Source organism: Ischnura elegans, chromosome 4 (genome assembly GCF_921293095.1).
Source record: "Ischnura elegans chromosome 4, ioIscEleg1.1, whole genome shotgun sequence".
NCBI lineage: Eukaryota > Metazoa > Arthropoda > Insecta > Odonata > Coenagrionidae > Ischnura > Ischnura elegans.
This window is the reverse complement of record NC_060249.1, coordinates 75,588,126-75,613,009: the sequence shown is the minus strand read 5'-3', so window position 1 is coordinate 75,613,009 and position 24,884 is coordinate 75,588,126. Positions and strand designations below refer to the sequence as shown.

The following is a 24,884-nucleotide window of genomic DNA, read 5'->3' as shown; positions in this document are numbered from 1 at the left end:
TTTTTAATGCTTTGATCGATTGTTCGTCTAACATGTCGTATTACAATTTTATATGGATTCTGGCTTACCCCTCTTCTGATTCAACTAGGAGCTAACTTCAACTCAGATTGTCACCATCATGAGCAAACTCACATGTCGCCTTCATGTCTTGAGATATTATACTTTTATTTTATTTAGTGATAAAAGAATTCTTCACATTGCTTCAGTGCTATAATTTCTTAAGTTTATTTATATAATTATATATTACATATGAAAAAAACTGACTGATAATGAGACCCTTTGTAGGTTTTTACTCGGTGGTGATAGATCAATCTTATAGTATCGAAAGGAAAATAACCGCCGGTGTAAAGTTAAAGTGGGTGGAAAAAGAATATTCATTTCGAAGAGTTAACATTTGAGGTCTTGGTGGAAAAATACCAGGTCCAATGGTAACCAATCTATGGATCTTTATTGATCAAGTTTTGTGTTAAGACTGGTTTAGTGTCCGGTGTGGTTAACACTCCAGACGCTCACATAACGGAGCTTATGGGGCAGGTGTTGGGGCAGGTTGTTGGAGAGACTCTCAAATTAGGCCATGCGTCTCTGACCTTTGCTAATGTGGTGGTGAGGCGACGCATCAAGGATGATAAGTCGCATGTTGGCAGCTCTCCCAAACTATTCGGTCGTAGAAGCGTTTTGAGCAAGCGGAGCGTTATGCGCATGCGAATCGCGAATGACAGTAGTTCGGAACGCGTTGCCGTCAGTTTTTAGCGAGTGGTGAAATCTGTAAACCGAGTCAAAAGCACGGTTGGTGTGAGGTGATAACATATCCGGACATCCAGTGGCTGACTAAAAAATATTCTTTATAATACAGTCGAACTTTGATAAGTGAGAGTTCAAGGAACTGGCATTCTTTCTCGCTTACAGGGGTTTCTCACTTATTTCTCACGTACAAAGGCTACGGAAATACTTCTCTCAATTATAGAGGTACAAATTATGAGGTCGCGGGAAGATAGTGCACGGAATCCACAATTATCAATTTATTATGCATACAATTTCTAAACTTAAAATTATTTACAATGTTTATTCAATGAAATCTGTTAATTTTAATTGCTCTTATGGTATTATTAACCCGTAGTTACAAGTTAAGTGGGGATTTTGCCGCATTTTTCGAAAATTCGACATAGCGCGTTTACTGCGAATAGATCACTGGTAGATTACTTTGGGATTCGGTTTCTGTACTTTCTCCTCCACCGAGAACATTATCGTCTGCAATTCCTTACGAAAAATTATTCAAAGTATTTATGAAGAAATTTGCATATTGATATGCTTTATTCTTTTTTATAAACGAAAGAGAAAATATTTAAAGTGCTTTTAGCTTTAGAAGTTATCCAAATGTGTTAAAATACCCTAACATTTTAATGTGTATTCAGGAAAACCAAAAGTATTAAAATGCGGCAAAAAGCCGCAAGATTGCACTGGCGCTATCCTCGCGGGCGAATGTAGCTTAAAGGGTTAATATGATTTTCGATCCCATAAATTCTATCAAAAATATATTTGCTAATTTTTTTAAACGACTCTACAACAGAATGTCTGGATTCGCTGGAATTGGAAGACGCAACAGTGTAAACTTCTGAAATTTTCTTCGAAAAAATATCCCTGTCTACCTCTCTCTCTTAACTTCCATCAAGGTGTGTGTTAGGAATTGGTAGGTGAGTTAATTTAATGAAGAACGTGTTCCCTTCAAGTCAAATTAAAATAAAATTTATACAAATCTTAAGTGTGAGTGTGACATTGAGTGCACTCATTTCTCCGCCTTAAATCGGCCAAAAAACCTCTCAACTCTCCTTATAGAGGTTCCTTGATTCTATCTTATAGAGGCTTTCAAAAGTAAATATGATGGGACCAGGCAATAAGTCTCACTCATAGAGGTTTCTTACTGATCTAGGTCTCCCTTATCGAAGTTTTACTGTATTGAGTCATTTGCATAAAATAAGAATTCTCGACGAAGTGACACAGAAAAATGAAACTTTATTCCTATGAAAATTTTTAAAATATGCTCATCGAAGTTTTTGTCGAATTTATTGAAAATTATTCCTTTGTTAAGAAGACCATTAATAGAGCACATCACCTAAAGGATGGATGGCGATAGTTGGTGGAACTTGGTGACAGGAAAAATAATAAAAGATACAATGTTGTATGTTCCACAGAAGTTAATTAACTGACCCAGATTTCGACATTACACTATGTCCTTTGAAAATGACATATTGTAATGTCAAAACATGGGTTGGTTAAGTAAACTTCAGTGGAGCATACAAAATTGTATCTTTTATTATGTTTCTAATAGAGCACATTACTTAAGCTGAATAGGTCGTAATTGTGCATGTTCGCAACGTGTTACTCGTTCAAAAACTTGCGCGATTATATTAAAATTATGAGACCGTATAGGATGAACCCCTTTTAACGTTTATATTTGTATTAAAAAAAAATGTTTAATGTAGGAGAAAACGCAGTGTTAAATCTTCAAATTTTTAGTACAGGAAAGAGTTAATTTACTGCGCGATAAATACAAAGAAAAATTGAAGTTGATAACGTACGTATGTAGCTACGAAATACGTCACGAAATAAGGCCGGTCGTGATGCGTCCCGTTAACTCTGTTACACCGAGAAACTAAGGGTTGTAGCTTCAGTTAGTGATGAGCGATATATCGCTAACTGTGATTGAATCACCGTTACTGAAAAGTAGCAGTCACTGTCGGTGATTCAATATTCGAAATCACCGTGATCGGTGATTCAATCACTGGATTCGGTGATGATAGCGCTGGCTACTAACAAGTGATATGCGATATATCGCCACCTGTGATTGAATAGAAGTAGCCGATCACTGCCGGTGACAAAATCACCGAATGCTCGAAATCACTGCCCGTCACTGCCGGTGATTGAATCACCGAATGCTCGAAATCACTGCCGGTGACTAAATCACCAAATACTCGAAATCACTGCGACTGTGAATACGGTGAAGTTAGCTTCGGCAGCTACCATGATGCTACCAACAGTAAAATAACGACGTCTTATTCATATTTAATGATAAATAAGACATTCTGTGCGAAATATACAGCTGAAGCTTTGAATTATGATGGTTTGATTATAAATACGTACAAAAAATGATTGCCCCTTATCAATTCTTCTACCACATCAAATTTACTTTATTGTTGTAATATATACTCGGAATCAGAACTATTCCCTCAAAAAAATATTTTGTCTAATTTTACAACTTTCTATAAGTTTATTTGTTCCTATTGAGAAGAGCTCATTCCTTGGAATTGGACAAAGTAGCAGGAATAGCAGCGCCACAAATCACCGATGACTTTAAAGAGTGATTCACCTCGGTGATCGCAATCACAGTTAAGAATCACCGTTACTGATGAGTAGCAGTCACAGGTAACGAAGTGATCCGAAAATCACAGTTCCGCTCATCACTAGCTTCAGTATATATTCTATCATTGTACGTAATCGACAGACGGCCAAAAAATTGTGATTTCCACTCCATGCTGCGTGTCGTTAAGTCCATAGCGAGTGCTCTCAACCGGTTTGATGTCTGAAGACTGAAGCGACTATTATCCGGTTTTATATCGTTGGTTCCTCTAAAAATATATTCTTAGGCAGGTTATGTAAGTTCTTGAGTCCTAGATATGTGGATAGTATTCAAGCTAGGTCAAATTTGATACTTTAAGATTACTTATTTCGAGAACGTTTCAAAAACTTTTCCAGTCGCGAAAATCAGATAGACATTGGAAAGAAAACACCGGGAAATGCAACATCGGTTTGTTTTGAAAGCATGAACAGTGCTTCCGCTAATTATGACAACATAAAGTGAAACGGTCGACTCGATGTTTTCATGCGGCACGTTGGCTAATTGTTGTGTGAAAAATGCCCGTGATACTCTTTTAAAACAACAAATCGACTCTCGCATAGTGAATGGGTAAAGTACTGGACTGATCACTCATCTCATCATCTCGATATTTGTCAGCCAGTTAAATCAAAGTTAATGAGAGTTTTAATGCTATGCGGACAATTATTATCTACACGGTTAGTTTTTAGCAAGCACATCTTTTTTACATCAAGTTAATCGTGCGTTTGCGAGATGAGCATGATATGCAACTGGCACTCGAGAGAGTATGCCTTTAAAGTGCCTTTTTTTTGCAAATAAAGGGATACAGTCCTGAAGATGATAGTGCCGATTTTTGTCGATCTTGGGTCCTCAACGATCTCACCCGATACAACTACCCACAGTTTAATTGTTATCGAAAGTGAAAACACCAAATATGAATATGATGACGTAATTATTCCTATAATAATTAGTCTAGTCCAACTGTGCATCGCAAATTTTGCAAATTTTGATTAGTTATAAACTCGGGTAAAAATTCAAAGCGCGAACTTGATCATAAGAGAGGATACCGAAAGGGCACACCTATTGCGACGTAAGTAATGAATTAAGTCGCATTTTGGCGTGCAAGGGTACTAATTTACTCACATCTTTAGCAATCAAGATGACCTGCTTATGGAAGCATTGAGCTTTAGTGGAATAATTAATTGCATTACCAGCGCGTGAAATATGCGAGTGACGGGTCTCGCTTCACGTATCTACTATATTTCGCCTTATCTTTGCACTCGGGAGGGAATGCCATTGACGCCAGTCACAGTGTGCAATGGGTAGGGACTTCCTTTCAAGATATACTACATTCTCACTTCCCAGTGAGAAAGCAGGCAAGGAATGAAAATAACGTATCGGAGTGGAAACTTTAGAAACTTCTGATGAAAGCATGAGAGTGTTGGATGAAATTGCAAGTTTTTTTTAGTTAAACAAAAGAAAAAAACTTGGTGTTTTCCAGTGACTTATAAAATGCTATCGGTTTTGGTTGCCACATCATCATCTGGTAACAGCAGAAAACGGTGGTATTTAAAAAAAAGCGGAAAACACAAAGTTGTGTTCTTGTTTTTATATATTAAGAACCCAAAAATTAGATATTCTTCATTCGATTTTTAAAACATTTCGCAATTATACTAGGAAAAATTAACAATTTATTACATAATTTATTTAATTACGATGTTTATCGCGTATAAAAGCTAACAAACTTATTCACAATACAAACTGCATGCACAAAACATCATAAAAGCGTTAACTCTTATCCTGCAATGTAAAATTTCAACAAATAAGTTTCTGTAATTATGTATTTTGTTAATCCAAATGAAATGTTTTCAAAACATTCACTTGGAATCCGCCTTATTTTATTTTTGGGGTAATATGAATACATTTCCATTAATATTTTGACATTACATTTTTATAACGATGTCAATTGCGTAGGAATTTTGTGATTGAAAGTTCAGCTGACAAAATACCTAGGACGTTTTCGTTCGGAAATATATTTTCTATTATTATCTTAATACCTGAAAAGATTGTACTTCGAACTTTTTCATGTTTAAATTACGTGCAAGTAGGTATATGTTTGATCAAGTAAAGAATACGAAAAAGGGTGAAATATTTCATTCGAATCGCCATTGGCCAGCAGATCAATTTGGAATGGTTCGGTGCATTGAAGTAGTTTGTAGTATTATTTTTGTCACACATATTGAAATAAAGTGCTGGATATGGTTGGCGAGGAGAGGCAGCTTTTAGAAGAGATACGGAGGTGACAGAAGGTATGGATGGAGTTAGTGCTTAGCGGTGAGGGGATGTTGAAAATGGTGTTAGAGGGTAGAATGTTAGGGAAACGAGGAAGGGGAAGGAAAAGAATAGGATTTTTAGATAGATTGAAAGAGAGTAGGCCTTACAGTGAATTAAAGAAGGTAGTGCTGGAAGGAAAGGGAGGCTCCCAGCTCCCTTCTTGAATACTCCATGAAAACCTACCTTAATCGGTAGAATACTAATAATAATAAAAATATTGAAATACTCTCTGGGAAACTTGCTTTTTGGATGAGTGGGGAGAAATCTAAAAACTCCGTTCGGTCGACTGGGCGCCATGCAGCAGCCATTCTTTGCTTTTTGACACGAAGAATCTTACGTGTCTTACCAAGATTCGATTTTAGGGCCTAGTTTTTAAATCAAATGTAAAAATTTAAGCTGGAAGCTAATCTCACATTCACAAAAAGGACCCAAATCCACTCCCTCTATCGTTGGTGAGCGTTGGTGAATTATTGTACCTCCTCCTATAGGATTAATTTTAGACCTCACATCTAATTTTAAATTAACCTAATTTGATTGGTAATTCACCTCTGTTAATAAAATTTTCTATGAATAATAAAATTTACCCTCCGTTTCCACAACATCACCTGAGAAAAACAAAAAAACAGCATTAATTTACCGGTATATAGCCCATTATGAACGAAAACCAAACGAACGAACCAAACTATCTCACCGGTTGGAATCTCCAGGATTTGGATAAAGTCAGTTATCGATAAAAGTATCGATGACGCAATGTTGACTGTGTTTTCATACATTCACCCAAATTTCGCCTTCCGCCTTTTAATAATTGAAAAAATAATCATTTATTCTGTCAATTATAATTTTTCTCAGACCTACCCGTAGGCTGGAACAATTTTATTTAGCTAATTGTGATTACAGGTAACTTTTTACCTAAAATTCAATAAACTACTTGGATTTGATAGTTATTTTGGAGACATTTTAGACATTATGATATGATTTTACACTTCAGTTTCGAAATAAGTTCAAATATTAAAAGACCTTTGCGCGATTTTACCTTGCTGGGTAAAAAATTAGCTCTCATCTTTGTCACTACCTTGCATCGCTTTTGGGAATACGGTGTGTAACCTAAATTTGATCACGCAATAAAAAACCGCCCGATACTGGCAATGTAAATAATATTGCGCACTAGGAAAATCACCAAGGTAGTTTTTCAAATCACTTTCCTTTTATATTTCTACCGCCGATCATGTCTATGACTAATTGTACGTAATTATAAGGGTAAAAATGGTGGAATTTGATAAAAACATATCATAACCCTTCTGTACTTCGGCTTCAATTTTTCGTCATAATGTAATAGCATGAAAATAGTGGAGATGGAGGAAATTGTAGTAGATCCATCCGTTGAGGAGCCTCAATCGACATCATTTTCAGTTATTACAATGAATCCTGTTTTTGTGGATTCGTTTATTTGAAAAAACCAAACAGGGTATTAGTGAATCGAATAGAAAATTAATAAGTCTCTACTGACCATAATCCATAAACTTTTGAAAGTTCGCAAAATTTCATGAAAAATTACATAGCAGGCATCAGTGTAGAATAAGAGAAACTACCATAGTATTCACTATGGCATTGACTTCGGTCCGTCAAATTGTGCTGGATTGTGTTAAGTTGTTTTTAGCGTAATGCATCTCACCGGTTAGCGATACCTGCATTGTGTTCTTTCGGTTGCATTATTTAAGACCTAAATGCACTTGGGTAAAAAGAGCGAATTCCCGATGTTGCGATTGCAAATTAGAATCCTGAAGATTTTTATATTTTATTCCACCGATATCGAGGAATTTCGACATACTTAGCAGTCGAATAGAATAGAGTATGAATGGGTCCATCTAATGTGGAAGAATAGGCAGACAATCTGAGTGGTGGAGCTGTGTATAGGCGCCTACCCCACCTTTTGCCATGACGTCGGCAAAATCCGTATTCGAAAGTTGCCTCACTTACCGCTACTTTCACCAAACAGTTTGTATCTGAACCTAATTCTGGATAACCATTGATACGTTGGGGATGTAGCTCAGTGGTAGAGCGTTCGCTTTGCATGTGAAAGGTCCCGGGTTCGATCCCCGGCATCTCCACATTTTTTCGTCCGCAGTTGGATGGAGAAATATTTTTAGGGACCGAGTGAAGGAATTAATTATATAAAATGAAATTATTCTTTTATCATCAACTTGTACAATCGCACGTTAACTTATTGATAAAAGAATTCCAGGTACTGGTTGTGGCGGAGCAAAATGTTAATATGAATGAAAGATCCGGTAGGTAGAATTCGGCAGTTCTTGATAGATCAGGGGACAAGCCATTTATTGTGTTTTACCATTACGCTTTTTTAACATATTTATCCCATATTGTTAACATATTTCACGTTAAGAATTACGAATTAAATTGTCTTTTGTAGTAGCGAGAGGTGGAAGGTTCTAGGCATGACTGCCATAGTGATTTTGTTAAAATCCTGGTAACTTCTATGACCAAATGATCAAAATTCCTCAGTTTTTCAATTCATTTAGGTAAAGTCGAACAATATGACAGATATCCCGAAAGTTTTCGCAACGGACGCACAGAATTTTTATTTTCAGGTACCATTTAATCTGCTGCATATGTTGAAATAATGGGCATGATTCATATATTACACCACTAGGTAGTACAAAACTTGTTCATTTATTTTCCATTTGCTAATTGAACGTTTTATTTAACTTGTATAGTTTACGAGTTACAAACATGATTTGTCGCTAGCTAGAGCATTGGTGAGAATACGTTGCAGTTAATTCAATAGAGCAATGCCGGGCACAGGTCAAGCAACGGCTCGCGGTCAGACCAGAAAGTAGAAGATTTTAAATCTACGATGGAAAATTAAGCGTGGCCTTTGTGGTGAAATAGGTGAAGGGACGTATATGGTTGAAATAATATTTAACACAATATTGATAGTGCTAGTGAATATGTAATAGTTATCTCCCAACTAGCACAGATTCTGCCTTATCCCTAAATACGAGGATATTATACATATATGCCGTGACGAAACCTATCTGAAAGCAGAGATAAAGTATGAATAATCCACGCCGTTTTTTGGGATAAATCGGAGATGCACTTCCGCATTTTTTGAGATATGCCTATCCTTACGCCGTATAATTGCCGCTAGGTGGCAGCTGTTTCGCGTACGATCGCTGCGCTGCCACGCGAGATTCATGAGAACTACGTGAAAATAATGTAATAACCGTAATAACATAAATTGCCTTTCGATGAGGAAAGATTCAATGCATTATTTTTCATCATTGTATTTTATTATATTATGGTATCCCATATAGCATCAAATATGCCAGAGACATCTCACGAGGCATATATGACCACTCTGTCTATGAGGTCTGTATGTCTATGAGATCATATCTCGTGAGATGCCTCTGAGATATTTGATGCTACATGGGATACTGCAATACAATACTGTATAATAACATACATGATGAAATATAATGCACTGAATCATTCACCATCGAAAGCCAATACCGCACTAGTCTCCACAATGAGGTTTTTTTTCACTATGTTACACATTCACGCAAGTTTAGGAACATCCCAAAAAATCCGTTAGAAGAAGGTGGAAAATAAACAAAATTATTGCTCTAAAAACGATATATTTAATGAATGATTCATCTTGAAACGATATACAATACACTAGAACACGGAGCAGTCTTTATACCTTCATCGGTAAACCATAAATCTTACTGTTCAATTCCTTACATCAAATTATAGAGGAGACTGGTGAATTACCTTACGTATGGTTTCTAAACGCACAAATTCAAAATCCATTACAGTTATACCCTAGAATTTGGCAATTGCAATCACTAATACCTCGCATTTGTTAACAAATCACAGCACTGTCGATGATTCCTTCATTAATATCCACGACAATCCGGGATGTTTTGATGTGTCGCCACAACTGTACGTACCGGCGTAGCCCACATCGAACTCAGGCACACAAAAACGATGCTTAGGTCGCATTATCACTTTAACTATCATTGTATACACAAAATAATCAACGATTTTTACTCACAAACACCACTATACACAACACCAAAAATGTAAACACGAAGCCACTATAATGGCTTTAACGGTAATGGAGGACTTCAGCGCTACTATGCGGCCAATTTTGGCAATATGGTACCATGACATCCCCACCCCAAACGCTTGAAATCGTGGAAAAAAGGGATATTACACATGGAGGATAAGCTTATCCCCACAATATCTGATTTCTCCAAGGATAAGTTCAAATCTGTGCTGGCTGGGCTGCTTTTGGCTTTTGGAACTAATTTTGATTTATTTCTTTTTTCAATCACAAATTTCCATTGGAAGATGGCAGCGCACAAGTCGCGGGATTGGAATTTTTGGAACAAGAAGGCCCTCTCGCTGACCCTTGGTCAGACGTCAACGATCACGTCGACGCACACCGCCCGGGAGCTCATGTTCGAGGGACACGAGGAGTCGCTCTTCACGCTGGCTAATACCTTCCCAGCCGACGAACCGGTTCCCGAGAGATTCGGATGGTTCTTTGAGGTGAGCTCCAATTCCCCCTTTTCCAGCACCCATTCAGGCGCATTATTACTTCATAGAGCAACACCTTGACAAGCAACTGCTCGATCATCACTCCTCGCTTTTCAAAGCGTATGACACAACCCGGTCGGACAAAAGGTGCATCAAATTTGAGGTAGAGGGGGGTTTCATGACCTGGGTCCGGGGAGTATGGAATCCCCCCCCCCCCCCCCCGAAAGGCACCCAAATCCATGCTCCCTAATCCCTAATGCGTTGGGACACAGCTTATGTTGTATGCTTTCATTCATTAAATCGATTTTTAATGAAAAGTTCTACTTTTCATTAAAAATCGATTTCATCGAGTGCACAAAAAATCGATTTCAACCGACATAAAGTTGGTGGTTTCGGGTGATACTTTGTGAAATTTGCGGAACATTTTGGTGAAAAAAATTAAACTATTTTTCCACAGAATTTTTATTAAAACAATGGTTTACACGCTTTACGCCATCTATTGGTACCTACGAGACCAGAGTTTAATTTTTTCATCCAAAATGTTCGACCGACATGTTTCCATCACTAGTTCCCCCAGCCCAAATTAAACTTCCATCTTCAATTCGCAATGAATGTCCACTTTTATTATATCCATAAACCCAATCTCTTGCTCTCCCTTCCCGGCTAACTTAATATTCTTTCTTCTGAAGACGGCTTTTAACAGCCCATCCCCACTTAATACTCACTCCATCCCAATCCTCTTGCCTCCTCCGTACCTCCTGAAGAGGTTTTCTCTCCACTTCCACCTTGTTTAGCACTTTATCGCTCCTTTTCCTCTCTATTCATCTCTCCTTCCCCAACGCCAGCACTTACTGTAAATTTGCAATTTGTTCCACTTCAAAACTTAATTAATTTTTCACAATATTGTACGTTTCACAGACTATTCATTATTGCAAGATTCAGAATGTACTGCTATTAACTATGGTCTTATTTGCATTTTATGGCCTCCGATTTGAAATTGAATGGGGGAGTAATTGTCTCAAAATTCGCGAAGAGGGTTTTAACTCGACCCTGAAAATATGCGTCATCGACAAGTGAATCTGAAAATATAATTATGCATTAATGTCGCGTAATTATCGAGCGTTTTGTACTTTCGAAAGTTAGTACTGTCTCTTTTTTTTGCTAAAAAAGTGAATTAAGAATGTAAATTATTGGGTGGGCGATATTGACGTATGGTTTGGAGCCTTGGGAAATCAGCACGAGTTTATGTCAGACAAAAACATGAGAATGTGAGTCCTCGAGTACATAAGTGAGAGTGAATAAAAAGCCACCTCTGAGTTATCAGTTCTACACGAGTTACTACTCCTTTAGGCTGCCGTGTGGCGGAAGATTTTAGGGCACCAATCATCAAGGGGACGTATCACTAGCGCTGGATCGTTAGCATTTATACTTTTTTCATATTTTTGACGTATTATGAATTTGAAATTTATGCTGCTACCTTGAATGTTACAGGATATAAAAAGAAAATGCTTGCCAACCTTAACTTTTACCTCAAGAATAAAAAAATACTGCTGGCTTAATAAATTCTTTGACAAGATTTTCAAACTTGAGATAAAGGCAAGTACTGATAATTGCCTACTGTATATTATCTGAAAATTTCAGCATGACCACGTAAGTTTTCACGTGTGTTGGCGGGGTGATACCTTCGTAGGAAGAGTGGTTCAGCCACGAATATTACAAAAGAGGATCCTAGTGGGCCACTAAATGTGTTGTCGCCTACCGCTTTCACAGAACGTTAAACTTTTCAGTTAACTCCTGGCTTTAGGGAATGTATTCCTCATTTCTTTCGCTACCTACCAGATTTCTCCGCTCCCAAAGCGTTTGTCTTAATCCGCCTCATTTTAGAGAGTGCTAATCAACCCGACGTGCGTTCAAGTAATGTGGAGGATACTTCATGTTTTCGAATCGCAACATATGTCATGTTACCACTTGTGAAGGTCTCCCTCATGTCGGCGATATCCTGTAAGTCACGAGTTGCTAGCTTCTCCCGACTCCAACTGACCTGCGTATGTTGCAACGGGCGATGATGATACATTAAATCGCGACGATTAAAAAAAAATATGTTGTGCGTTTCAGCAGCTCAATGGTTTTATGGTAATGGAAAAGACAACTTTTTCAATGCTTGTTTGCAAAACGAGTTTTCTTTTGATTACTCTCCTCTTCCGCGGCTGAATATGGCGCGTATCGAGCAAAGAGCAATAAAAAATACTGACCACGAGGTCGCCGAGGCTTTCAGGGAGCTGTAGATTTTTGGCTGCAATTAGTGATTTCAAATGAGGAGATATCCGTCGAGAATCCCTTTTTGGAGACAGGTTGGGCAAGGAATATAATGAGCTAGATATTTTCGTCGCAGAAGCGATACCTTTTTGAATTATGAGAGAATTATTTTTGGTACACGAATGAAAAGCACTAGGTCGGTACGATTGATACTGAGCACGGACAAATAGAAAAAAATGTCGAACTTCACTATTTTTTCGTTTATAAATCATGATGATTGAATTCCATCATGTGTCTTCCGACGGAGGTTAATTATTAGCAGCGTTTCCTTTTCTTATGGCGCGGTGCACAACTCATAACAAGTCCGGCAGTCACAAAAAGAGGTTTATCAGAGTGAGACCCACACAAAAGTGCAACGTAGTTCAGGTTCCTCAATAGTAAGACTTCGCATGCTGGAATTAATTACCAAGAACTATGGTAACATCGATAAACCTTAGACACCATTTCAATTTCACTGACTTTCCTCGTTCTTCAGTTTCTTTGTTTGAAATCGTCCGCCGACAATATCTTGTTTTTTATTACTTTTTTTCGCGAATGATGTCCTTGAAAGACCCGGACCATGTGAAATGTCAAAATGCATCAAAATAAGGCTGATATTTTACTATAATGAAACCAAGGAGTTGGATCATTTGACCGAAAACAAGTCTGTCAATCGGTGAAGGCCATTAATGTCGGTTGGATAAAGTGGGGTGAGGTATCGGAGGCTATGAGGAGACGAAAGCAAATCTACATCTATATAATACCTTGCGAGTCATCCCTATGGTGTTTAGCCGGGGGTGATCAATCACCAGCATGCTAGAGGATTCCTACGTGCACACTACACGGTCATAAAAATGTTAAGCATAATAACAAATTATACTGTCGAATATGACGGCTTTTGTTTAGATGAGGTAATTGGGTCAACATCGATATTTTTTTATTTAGTTATTGATGCAACGAGAAGATTTAGTCAATATTTTGTTAATAAATTCATTAAGTTGCAGGTAAAATCACTTTTCATGCTTCGGCAACCTTTAAATGACTGTTTCACATTCCAATACACATCTATTGCAGGCACCAGATTTTGTGATATTTAACCACTTGGTTTTCACGCTCCTACACAATTCCAGGCATCACCCAATGAAGGGGCTGCACATGTCAATGCACTTTCGAAGGAGCAATAGGCTTCAATTTGATTACGCACTGAATTTATGCATCTCGACTTGCCTCTGACTTCTTCAGTTCCTGGGCTGTCGTTTCACATCGCGTTGCTCAACATGTCGCAGGATCGTCACCATGAGGCGGCTGCATGCAATTCTTAGCTTCGCCCGCTTCTGCGTCGCAGATTGACACGCCTTCTCGTGCGAGAAATAGTAAACATATCGCCGACGCCCGAGCACAAAATAGAAACACTCTTGCCACGTGTCCTCCTCGATTTCGCGCCGTGAAAATACAATGTCTTCCCAGCGTCTCAGTCGGCAATGTATTTCTTGGCGCGGTTTCAAATCTCACAGGTTGATCCCAATGACCGTGCGCGCGCTGACGGTCGGCAAAGTCAAATGGCCTTCCTTGGTGAGATCGCGGCTCCCTCGTGGCAAAGTCGAGGTCGCAAAAGGTGATCGGAAAAAGAAAACTTTGTGGCAAGAGCTACACCTCCAAGTCCGCATGAGATGCATATCATGACGGAGACATCTGAGCTGAGATGACTAACCGCGTGAATATTCATTACATCCAAGTCAACATACACGCCACACGGTCATCGCCACGTGTATGTCCCTGCAATAACGCTGCCATAAAAGTTTTTTCTGATGAAAGAGTTTAGCCTACTAATTGGTTGATAAGACAGGCATGCATCAAAAAGGCCTAACGCCGTGCCGTTCCGGCACTGGTTAACAGAAGACAAAATAGTCAAATAACCCTTTTATCGATTTTACTGCGCCGGAATTTTTAATATAGACATTCGTATCCAAACCAAAATGTGTTGTAATAAAATGTAAATAATAACTTGTACTAAAAACAGACAGATAAATATTTCATTTCTAAAAACAGTTAAGGAAAGTGTGTTCCGGCCCTGCTAATTTTGCTTAAAAGGTTTTGCTTAGTCGCTGCTTTAAAAGGACGCAAACATCTTCCCCGACCGATCTTTTTGGTGACGGATTACCCTCTTAATTATCATCCTATAACTTTGATATTTACGGGTTGTAAAAATTAGAGCGCTGCCAACAATTTCATGCGTGTTAAATTTGATAATTTTTTGCTTTAATCTTTCAATTATTTTCTGAATTGCAAATTTTTATGACTGTGACTAGCAGTGCCCAAATGCGTGCTCTGCACCCAGGTTGACCTTGCTGGACTACCGGTTGTTACCTTGTTGTTCATCATGGCCCAATTATGAGAATCATGTCCCACATGAGAAATTCATGGGCCCATTGGGAGAAATTGTCATTTGAGGATTGGGGGCATGGAATTCATTGTATTTTATTTTGTTTTTATTTTATTCCCAAACCTCCGAATACAGCTCATATCGGCCATTTTATGTTGGGGTATTCAACAAATTTAACAATGCACTTACAAAAACAACCATACCTTGGATGGGGAAAATCTACCCTGGCGGGACTCGAGCCCACGACCTCTTGTTTGGCAGGCGAGGACTTTACCCCGCTGCCACTTCGGCCAGCAAATTGTAGCATGACAGTACCTGGCTCTCGTTTGCTAGGTTTGAAAAGGAGAAGTATCGTAGTGGGGAGACAGGAATTAATTTTGGCTTGACACTGCTTATCTCCCATTTTGTTGGCAAGCTATTTTTGGACCGTTTTTGCATGATTGTTTTTGCCCGCAACTGTACGCAATGGCGAGCTACAGCGCTGGGACCTAGTTTAAAATGCAGGTGCAGAGATTTTGCGTCAAACGCATGAAACCCTATCTCTGTAGCATTTGGTAAGACTGAGATAGACCCTAAAGTTTGTCAACACAAAATACAGACACTCTGACACAACACAAACTTAATATATACAGATAAAATCTGGACATTTTCGGGGTACGCAGTGTACGGAGTTTTCCGCATTTGCCTCTGTTTAAAATTTGAAAGTTTTAGCTCTGTGTTTCGTCCCATGGAATATTTTTACATATTAGACGCGGGCTAAGACTGCCAAATCTACGTACCCTGGAAATTTCAAGATAATATAAAAACCTTATACGCCAGTAAACATGATTTTTTTGGATCTGTTTGAGGGGAAGAGAACTTGAGTAAACTATGTCGAAGTCTGGAAGAAGCTACGCGCACGTCCAGACCTTGTCCATAAGAGGATGATTTATTGCTTGACATGTGGATCAAACGAATACACTTGCTATCTCTCTGAATTATACGAATGTGAACAGTAATAGAAATTGATGTGTTTTAGAAAAACACACCTAATTATCGAGGATAACGCTTGACAAGATAACTATGAGTAATAAGTGTGATTTCTGCAAAAAATATTTCAGTATTAATCGTTTAGGACAGCATCATTAAGGAACACGAGAGCTTGGCTGTGACTATGCAAAATATAGACATACTGACACGCTACAAACTTAATGCATATAGATATACTTATAGGAAAATTTTGAACCCGGTCTACTCTTCATGCCCTGAACATTTCAACATGATAGCATACGTTTTACGCGAATAAACATCCTTAACCAAAAAAGACAGGACGAGAGGGATGCCTGCATCCTCTAAACGTTTGCGCTGGAACACATATTTTTTATATAAGATCTTATAAATGAATGTTTCTGTTGATTCATAATTTGATATAATTGATTTTTAACAACGAAAGAAGAACAAAACCATACTAAAGGTGACCTTTTTTGTCTTTTGGCATACTTTACGAGATCTTTGACCCCGGAAAGAAAGTTATCTCGTAAAGGCAGCAAAGATAGACGCAGCAGCACGTTGGTGCGTCTTTGAAATCAAAGTTTATGTATGGAACATTTGAAGGAATGATTCGAGTTTTTCAACCTAAAATTTCGTCAGCGTTGGTAAAGCAGCTCAAAATATGCGTTTATATTTTCCACGCTGCTTTATTGAAGTTATAATATCAGCAATTCATAGCATTACAATTAAGAGATGGGTGGCTGCCATTATTTTTTTAGCGTTTACCTTTCCGTAGCGGCATTGTCTCATCTTAATTCAAGTATACCGGTACTAGCCACGGTATTACTTTACGGAGTCACCCACAATGCACAAATTGTGCAGAAAATCCTCAGAGAAAATATCATTTACCTTGATCGGGATTCGAGCCCGGATCTCCCGATACCGGTTCAAGAACTTCAAACAGTTAAGCTACCGCGGCATCATTTTCCTCCATGGACATTTGAGGGCTATGCTGGACAAGGTCTCATCTTAAGCCCTCGCCCCTCGAAAAAAATTCTGACAACGGCACTGATGACTATCCACGGTATCAATATTACTTTAAGGTGTGAAAAGTAATTAAGCGTATTCATTTCATTAGGTATACCTGCCACATCTCTCCAAATCATCAAAAAATTGTATCCTCCTCCTTCTACTTCCCGCCTGCCCAATACTCTTTCTTCTAATGCGAACTACTCCTGCCACCTAATTTTTCCTTATCCCTTCACATATTATTTTTGGCGACTCTATTTTTCTACTTGCTCGCTTAAAAACGCCAGGCCTTCTTTCCCATTCTTCTTTCGCTTGGTCTAAGTAGCTATACCATTCAACACGATTATCAGTGCGTACGTCCAGGGGCGGATCTAGGATGTTTTTCTGGAGATGGGGGGGCACGATGGTCAGACAGGTCTTCTAGTATTTGAGATTAAAAACAAAATACAAGAAATACTCTAGAAAAATTTCTCTTTATTTTGCTATGAAAGTTATTAATATTAAATTAAATGATTGAGGCTCCGTAATACACAAAATAAAATGAACGCAATGATAATCGTATTAAAAATTTTGTCTATTTCCTAAGCTTCTGGGGGGGAGGGGCACATGCCCCCGCGCCCACACCCTAATTCCGCCTATGCGTACGTCTATGATGTGGCTAATTTGAGCTACGTCGGAAAAAATGGCTGTATATGCTCAATTCCGGATTAACCCCGATTGAATGTTGAAATAACAGGGCTGTTTTTTTATCAATCTCCATTTGGTCACTGCTTGTGAACGGTCAGTTTAAGATCAACATTACCCAAAAACTATCCATGGAAGGTTAAAACATAGCGGAAAGCACAAAATATTTTCATATTTTCTAGAATCCTTAAGCTATTTACATTTCATTCGCGAAAAACTGGCCGACAGGCACTCATGCTAATCACCTGCGCCTTTGTTTATAAAGAGCAATCCGATAAAAACGCTTTAAGACAAGGTTAACGTCACAAAATAAAGGTAATCCTTCGAATTAAATCGGCGCACGGTGCCTGATTGCTCTACTAACTACAATAAAATTTAATGGCTCACTTCTTTCCTCATTTTTCTCGCATAATAGGATACGGTGTAAACAAAACTCTCGCTTATTGTTCTTTTTGCTAACACACTGTACTATATTTCTCTCTGCAGTTCAACGGCACGAACAAAGAGCAAACGTTCACCATGGGAACGGGCGAGAGGGATATTAAGAACATTGGACGACTCTGGAAGTTCGACGGCGAGGAGGAGACAGGATATTTCGAGGGCGAATGCGGTAAAGTCCGCGGCTCTCTCGGACACATGTGGGCGCCGAACATCAAGAAGACCAGCATCACCATGTTCATCGAATCTCTCTGCCGGTAAGTACCCAGTATATCATTTCCTCTTTTTATGAATATTTACTTCGTACTCACTGTGGCTTCACTCATACACGCGTTATTTAAAGTCAAAATCCTCCAAAGTATGGACAAAAAAATCAATTACACGGACATACAATATCTAATATATTCATTTCTCTCCTCTGACGGTAATTTCCCAGTGTTTTATTCATTACCATGCTATTTTCTTTAATATTTACTGCATATTCAGTGTGGAAATCTCAGTCTCTCTCTCCTCCTTGCCATAGTAATGCCTTAATAACGTAAATAAAGACACAGCTCCGAAAGAAGTGTTGATTCCTTTACCCTACGCAAAAATATATAAACTTATACGAGACAAACTCCTCATGATTAGTAATCAAGTATCAGATCTTTGACTTCCGTGGGCACTGCGCAGACCTCTAGGTTTTTTGAATCCAGCTAGTGATCTGTGCTATGACCGGAAAAGTCAAAGGTTCGTGGTGATTGAATAATCAGTAAAACCAGTAAAGTAATCGTGGATTACGAGCAAGTAACGATTACAGCGAAAGTAAGGATTCCTCTTTCCCCATTAGATGAAAACTACAAATACAAATTAGGTACATTTCGTAAAAATTAATCGTTAAAAGTAAACATTACTTTTACTCGATTACTTGCCAACATTCATCATCTGGCCAAACAAACATGAGAATTACGAAAGGAATATGGAAAAAATGTTGGACTACAAAAATACAAAAACTAAAGCATGCAAATAATAAAGCTATCGGCAAGTTGCATGTTTACTTCATGGCCGAGAATAAGATGACCGGAAGGATGAAAGTTCCATTCAATGGAGAAAAAATTACAAAATTTATCGTTCACAAATCATTGAGTTAGATGGCAATCTCCCAACCAGTGCTGTCTTTAATTTACGGAAAGGAAGGTTGACCATGAATGCTGATTACGAATTTGAGGTTGCACAAGTTATCTCGTATGTTGAATGTAACACCCCAAGATTTTCAGATAAATACGTTATCTAACCTCATTAAATAGCGGGCGTAAATCTCCGCACACCTGTGCAAACCTACCTGCAGATACGCTCCTTTGATAAGAATCATAAGCGGGAGTAGGGTGCAATTACAACCGTAGCGCTCCGAAAAAATCACACGAGAAGCACATTTATTAGCGAGTGGCTTCATGCGATTCAACCAAGTACGACCTCAGGGCGCTCAAATGTTGTTTATTTTTTTGATGATACCATAAATGCCTCTTAACGATGCACTTGATAGTTAAGACTACCTCATTAGGCTTTCAACTGCTTTAACAATCGTGAAAAATCACGACTTCGCATTATCCAATTTTACGATTCCACAATATGTTTCACATTGTCACGCACATGAAAAAATGGTTTGTTGCGTGCATAATCTTACTGCACGTTGCAAATCGTAGCTTAAGCAAGACAAAAGGTTTGTGCTTTTTATATCCTTCTAGAGAAAAAAATGCTGTCTCAGTGGCTCTTCACAAGTGATAGGCATTTTTGATCACCATGACGTGCAAAGAATAAAATTAGCGAATTTAAAAAATAACCTATGCTATTGTGAGCTTTTTATGTAAAACGCTAGCCAGACAAGTGTCTTTAATCATTTAACAAAGCCCTTAAAACCTTCACGAATATTTCATTAGCGAATGTGTAATTATTGAACATATTATCCCATTTGCATTGCAATGACATCCTGCTCGCATCGTTCGGGAAAAAATGAGTAAATACTTTTTGATTCAAGAGGAGTTGAAGCCCTTGACGAAGATTTACATTTTTATTTGCGTTATTAATTTATTTAATTACTATACTTGGATCGATGAGGAGTTTAAACACTTCAACTACCCGAATATCTTCTTGCCTGCGACTATACATTCGAAATTTACCAAACAGTTTATAAGAATTCATCTCACCATTTATGTATCTTTATCGGTGATAAAATGTGGTTAATTAAGGTGGAATATTGACCTCAAACAAGTAATTTCGTGATGTTTAAATAGATTTTAATGCGTACAAAGATTCTTCTATATGACATGTTGGGAACAGGTTGTTCGAATATTGAAGATATGCCAATAAATGAGAAAGCGAAGAAAAATCGTCAATTGAATTTGAATCAAAATTTATTTTTTCAAAATTCTTTATCCGTCTCCATGTCATTTCTAGACTTTCGACTCAGTGAGATTCCCTGACTTACCAGGTTTTACAGAAGAGTGGTTATCTGTATAGCCTATACCACCATGTTCATTCATATTCAATATGTTCAACATTAAATCGACGACCTTATCGCCTTTGCAACTAGGCTGATGAACGTTCAGAACTCATGCGTGCGAGTCACGAATTCTTAGCTACTCCTCGGCCTTTTGCATGGACCTCACATGGTCTGCTGTTGAAGATTACTCCTCTCAATGGATAGCTCACCCTGAACGAGTACTTCAACCAGAATTCTGATGACGTCACCGACTCATGAAAATTGGGTGGAAAATTTCGCGTTTTTTTTACTGTTAATTACGAGAAAAAGGCAAAAGGAGGAAGATCTTCGGCGTCGTTCCTTATCTTTCCCTTCCTTTTACCGACTTCTGTCTTCATTTTAGATTTCCTGTCTGACTATGGGTCGGAATTGTATTTCATAAAATTATATTTTTCGAAGTCCATAATTCTTTTACCTCAATAAAATTTCTTTTTCGAAGCCTCATGTTGTGAAAGTGAATGATTTGTAACATGTTAGGATTTTATATAAAGGGAGGCATTGCTTATGTTTAAGTTTTCCACATCCGCTTATCGTCCGTTACACCTGCCTCGTGTTTACCTGCTGTTCTTTCAAGGCCAAGTAATGCCTAAGATAAACCTCACAGCTGGCGATTTAAAGATTCCATATGTCATTGAGCGTAACTCATCATTAAATCTCACGTTGTGTGGGACTGAAACTCGACTTCAACATAAGCATTAGTGATTATGATTAGCATTAGTTGCCAGTTCATCACTTTCACATCTGAAAGCTTAAGGTAATCATCTTAGAGGGGCCAGGGTCTCTCGCAATACAGGAAGAATTCACACTTGATAGATTAATCTGAATTTCTTTCATATAAATGTCGAAGCTAATCATTAATCAATTTAGATTTTTACATTGTTTGAAGGACTAACCGAGCGGTATGCGGGTGTAGAATCTCCTGCCTGTACTCGTGAAGCGTAATAAAGTTCCGCAGAGGAAAAATCATTGGCCCGGCCAGAGATACCCATTCATCTTTTTCCTCTCGTGAAGCATCAAGCGCGAATTCGGGAGATTCGGGTTCGAATCCTAACCAGTAAAAATGATATTTCCTCTTTGGAATATTTACGGTTAGATTATTACGATTAATTTTACATGTAGGTACGGTTGGTAATCTTCACCATCTTTTTGGTTACACTTAAATAATCGTACCAAATTCTTCTAGATGAAAGTTTTTATTTTGAGAAAAGAATTGATTTAAGGGAATCTCTTAAAAACTTGAGAACTTTCACATAAGTGGATGTAGCGACATAAAATTGTTCAGAACATCTAAACGCTTCGTATAGTGTAAAGAATAAACATTTCAAGTGTAACCTACGAAATCTCTTTCGTTTATGATGGAACGGTTTCACCTCATCTCAGATGAAGCAGCTAGTTATATATGAAAGGGGAAATTTTCGGGTCGTGGTATCAAATTATTGGCAGCAGGGAACGTCAACTAGGCTTATAAGTATAGATTCAATTAGTTGATATTGAATAAGGTCAGATTTGCCCATAAGTAATCCGATTATTATTATCGGTACATACATTGTTCTCTGCACGTGTACACCTTGTTGAGGGGTTCAAGCTGGTCTTTTCTATAACGGCCTAGATCATTCACGTGCTTTGGATCGATTATGATAGATAGGAATAAAGGAACCGTCAGCAGAAATAGATAAGAGGGAAAACCGTTTTTGATTGATGGACTCGAAGAGACTTACGCCATGAAAATTTAATTTGGTATAAATGGGAAGGAGTAAAACTTAATCACTTCACTTCTATTCATATGTAAGAAGACAGAAGGAATTCAAATCAATTGGGATAATGAAGCTCATTGTTAAGAATCCCATTTTGTAACTAAACCTTATAATAAACTTTAATAATACCGGGGCTAGCCACGGTGACAACTTAACGGAGTCGTCCGCAATGCAAACAGTTAATGATCGCACAAAATCAAATTAAGTAATCTGGAAAGATTGGAATACGATTTTGCGACTAAAACCTTTATTTTTGGAATTTATAGTAATAATCTGGAAATATTGATTGTAAATAAAAGAATGGATTTAAGAATAAAAGGATAGACTCAATCGTATTGCATCATGATCTCAAGAATGGCTGTAGCCAAAAAATCTGGTTGTGGGAGATTTATCTGAAGAGGTTGATTTTTTGAAGGTGTGCCCTGCGGTATCTCTCAAAAATTTCGGGGAAGGGGCTTAGACCTCTATCTACCCCGCTCCTTACCTTCTTGGTCACAAGCAACCAACTTAAGGTATATATTTATGGGCATATCTAAGCAGCTGTGGGCTGGCTATGGGCAAATCTAAAATACAAAGTTGACATTATCAAGTATTTCCAAGGATGAGACTTCCCCATCGCATCATTGACGTTCCAAATTTCTAAGGTTCTGCGCAAAAGGCTTGAGATTAACGTCTATCGGAATTTTTATCACACCTGTCTTTCTCCGCATAACCCGAGAAGAGAATAAAAGAGGCGATTGGTTATCTTTCTGCTTCGCTACGCGAATATGTTTCTCAATTTGATGAGAAAAAAATCGAAATTTACTATTTGCCGCTGCATCAGGGTGTAACGTTAACGTAAAGAAATGTAAACTGTGTCCTTAAAGTGAAAAGTAATCTCTTATTATTTTTAAGAATTCTGTAAACAGAATGCGAAATAAATTTCAGCAAAATAACGGCTCGGCATTCAGCCGTACAATGCCAATTTAAACTTTAAAAAAATTTAAGAGAACAAAATCGCTTAATTGCAGCCCGCTTGAAAAATTATTGACGCCATCAGGTAACTGAAGCACCCAATTCGTTCGCCGGTAGGGAAAAACTGACCGATATAAATCATGACGTCTTTCTCTGAAAAACGGTTTAGTACTTCGATGCTTAGATGGTGTTAATGAGGTAGAAAATAAAAAAACGAGTCCTTTCATCGTAAGTAGAGTTCATCATGGAGATAATTCGATAAAAATGCACATTATGGTAAATTATTTAGAGTGTAAACTAAGAATGTCGTCAACCAAAGTGATTTATTTTGCTTTGGTACCGAAATCTGACCTGGAGAGCTGAGTACGAACGTGATTGAATGAACATACACGGCGAATTCGTTCGGATTTGGGCCAGCTGAAGAGCACCCGAGCAACTTAAGTGACCCCATCGGACTAAACGGAATGGATCCGAATGACTCCGACCCAATTCGGCGACAGATTTGATAATGGACCCGCAGATGATCCACTCATTGAGGTGGATTTGCGCGTGATCGGAATACGAACTGGAGAGATGACGGCTGGGAGGGTCGCTGGGAATTGTAAGGGCTGGGCAATGGCGAAGGACGTTTGAGGAATGGTAGCATGTCGACCATTTCGTACCCTCCAAGCAACAAGTCTGGGGATATGTTTTGTATGGAAAAGAATATAATGACATCTCTAGTTAAAATTGAAATTCTTCCATTGTTTGAAAGCTAAAACCAAGAGTGATGACTCTGCTTGAAATTTAATGACCCTTAAAATCAAAATTTGTAAAGTTTCTTGATTGAAGCTTCCGCGGCTCATGGTGATTAAAAAAAGAGTGACATACTGGTGTACGCCGCGTGTCGTAATGAAGATTGCCCCGACGTTTCGCGACCGACTGCTGGTCACTTCTTCAGGGGAATGATGAAGTGACCATCATTACTCCCTTGAAGAAGTGACCAGTAGTCGGTCGCGAAACGTCGGGGCAATCTCCATTACGACACGCGGGATACACCCACCCCGCGGATTTCAATGGCTTATTGATCGCATACGATCAAGTAATTGGCGGTAATACGATCTAGTAATTGGCGGGCTAAACTGAAAAGGAAAGCCCTCATTCCAGGTTATGCATTATTTTATTGAGAAGCCAGCTGCGGTCAATGAATTATAGATATTTAGGTCTTATTGGATGAATTAGCAACATAAACGCAATCTAAACGACGCGAACGGTGCCTAAAAATTGCCTATCAGTATAAAAAGTGCTACCAATTTGCCAATAAACCTGGTTGGATGACTAACTAACAAATTCTTAATGAAAGGTCGGAAGCTTTCCCAGCGATTAACGTGCGATAAATACTTACTCAATAATGCATGGGGCGCCAAATGATGACGATCCTCATTGAATCCATGGTCGTTTTCTAATACATTTATGTGGAAAATCTAAGGTATTGTCACTATTTAAAAAATAAATCGGTAATTGAAAACAGCCAATTGCTGAGAAGTAGAAGGTCGATAGAAAAAAGTAATATGGATTTGTCTTTATTGCACAAATTCTTTTTTAAATGCCATATTT

The 24,884-nt window shown here is 38.2% G+C and overlaps 1 protein-coding gene and 1 non-coding gene across 2 annotated transcripts in view; both read left to right on the top strand.

The window, feature by feature from the left end:
- The window catches only part of LOC124157682 (protein croquemort-like), an 82,552-nt gene that overhangs the window by 32,930 nt on the left and 24,738 nt on the right, over positions 1-24,884 (top strand). The window contains exons 4-5 of the mRNA XM_046532621.1: positions 10,076-10,276; positions 18,111-18,319. Of these exons, the coding sequence (XP_046388577.1) occupies positions 10,076-10,276; positions 18,111-18,319 (410 nt within the window). The remainder of the gene's footprint in view (positions 1-10,075; positions 10,277-18,110; positions 18,320-24,884) is intronic.
- On the top strand, positions 7,741-7,812 carry Trnaa-ugc. Its single transcript has one exon. It is a non-coding gene; the product is annotated as a tRNA-Ala (tRNA).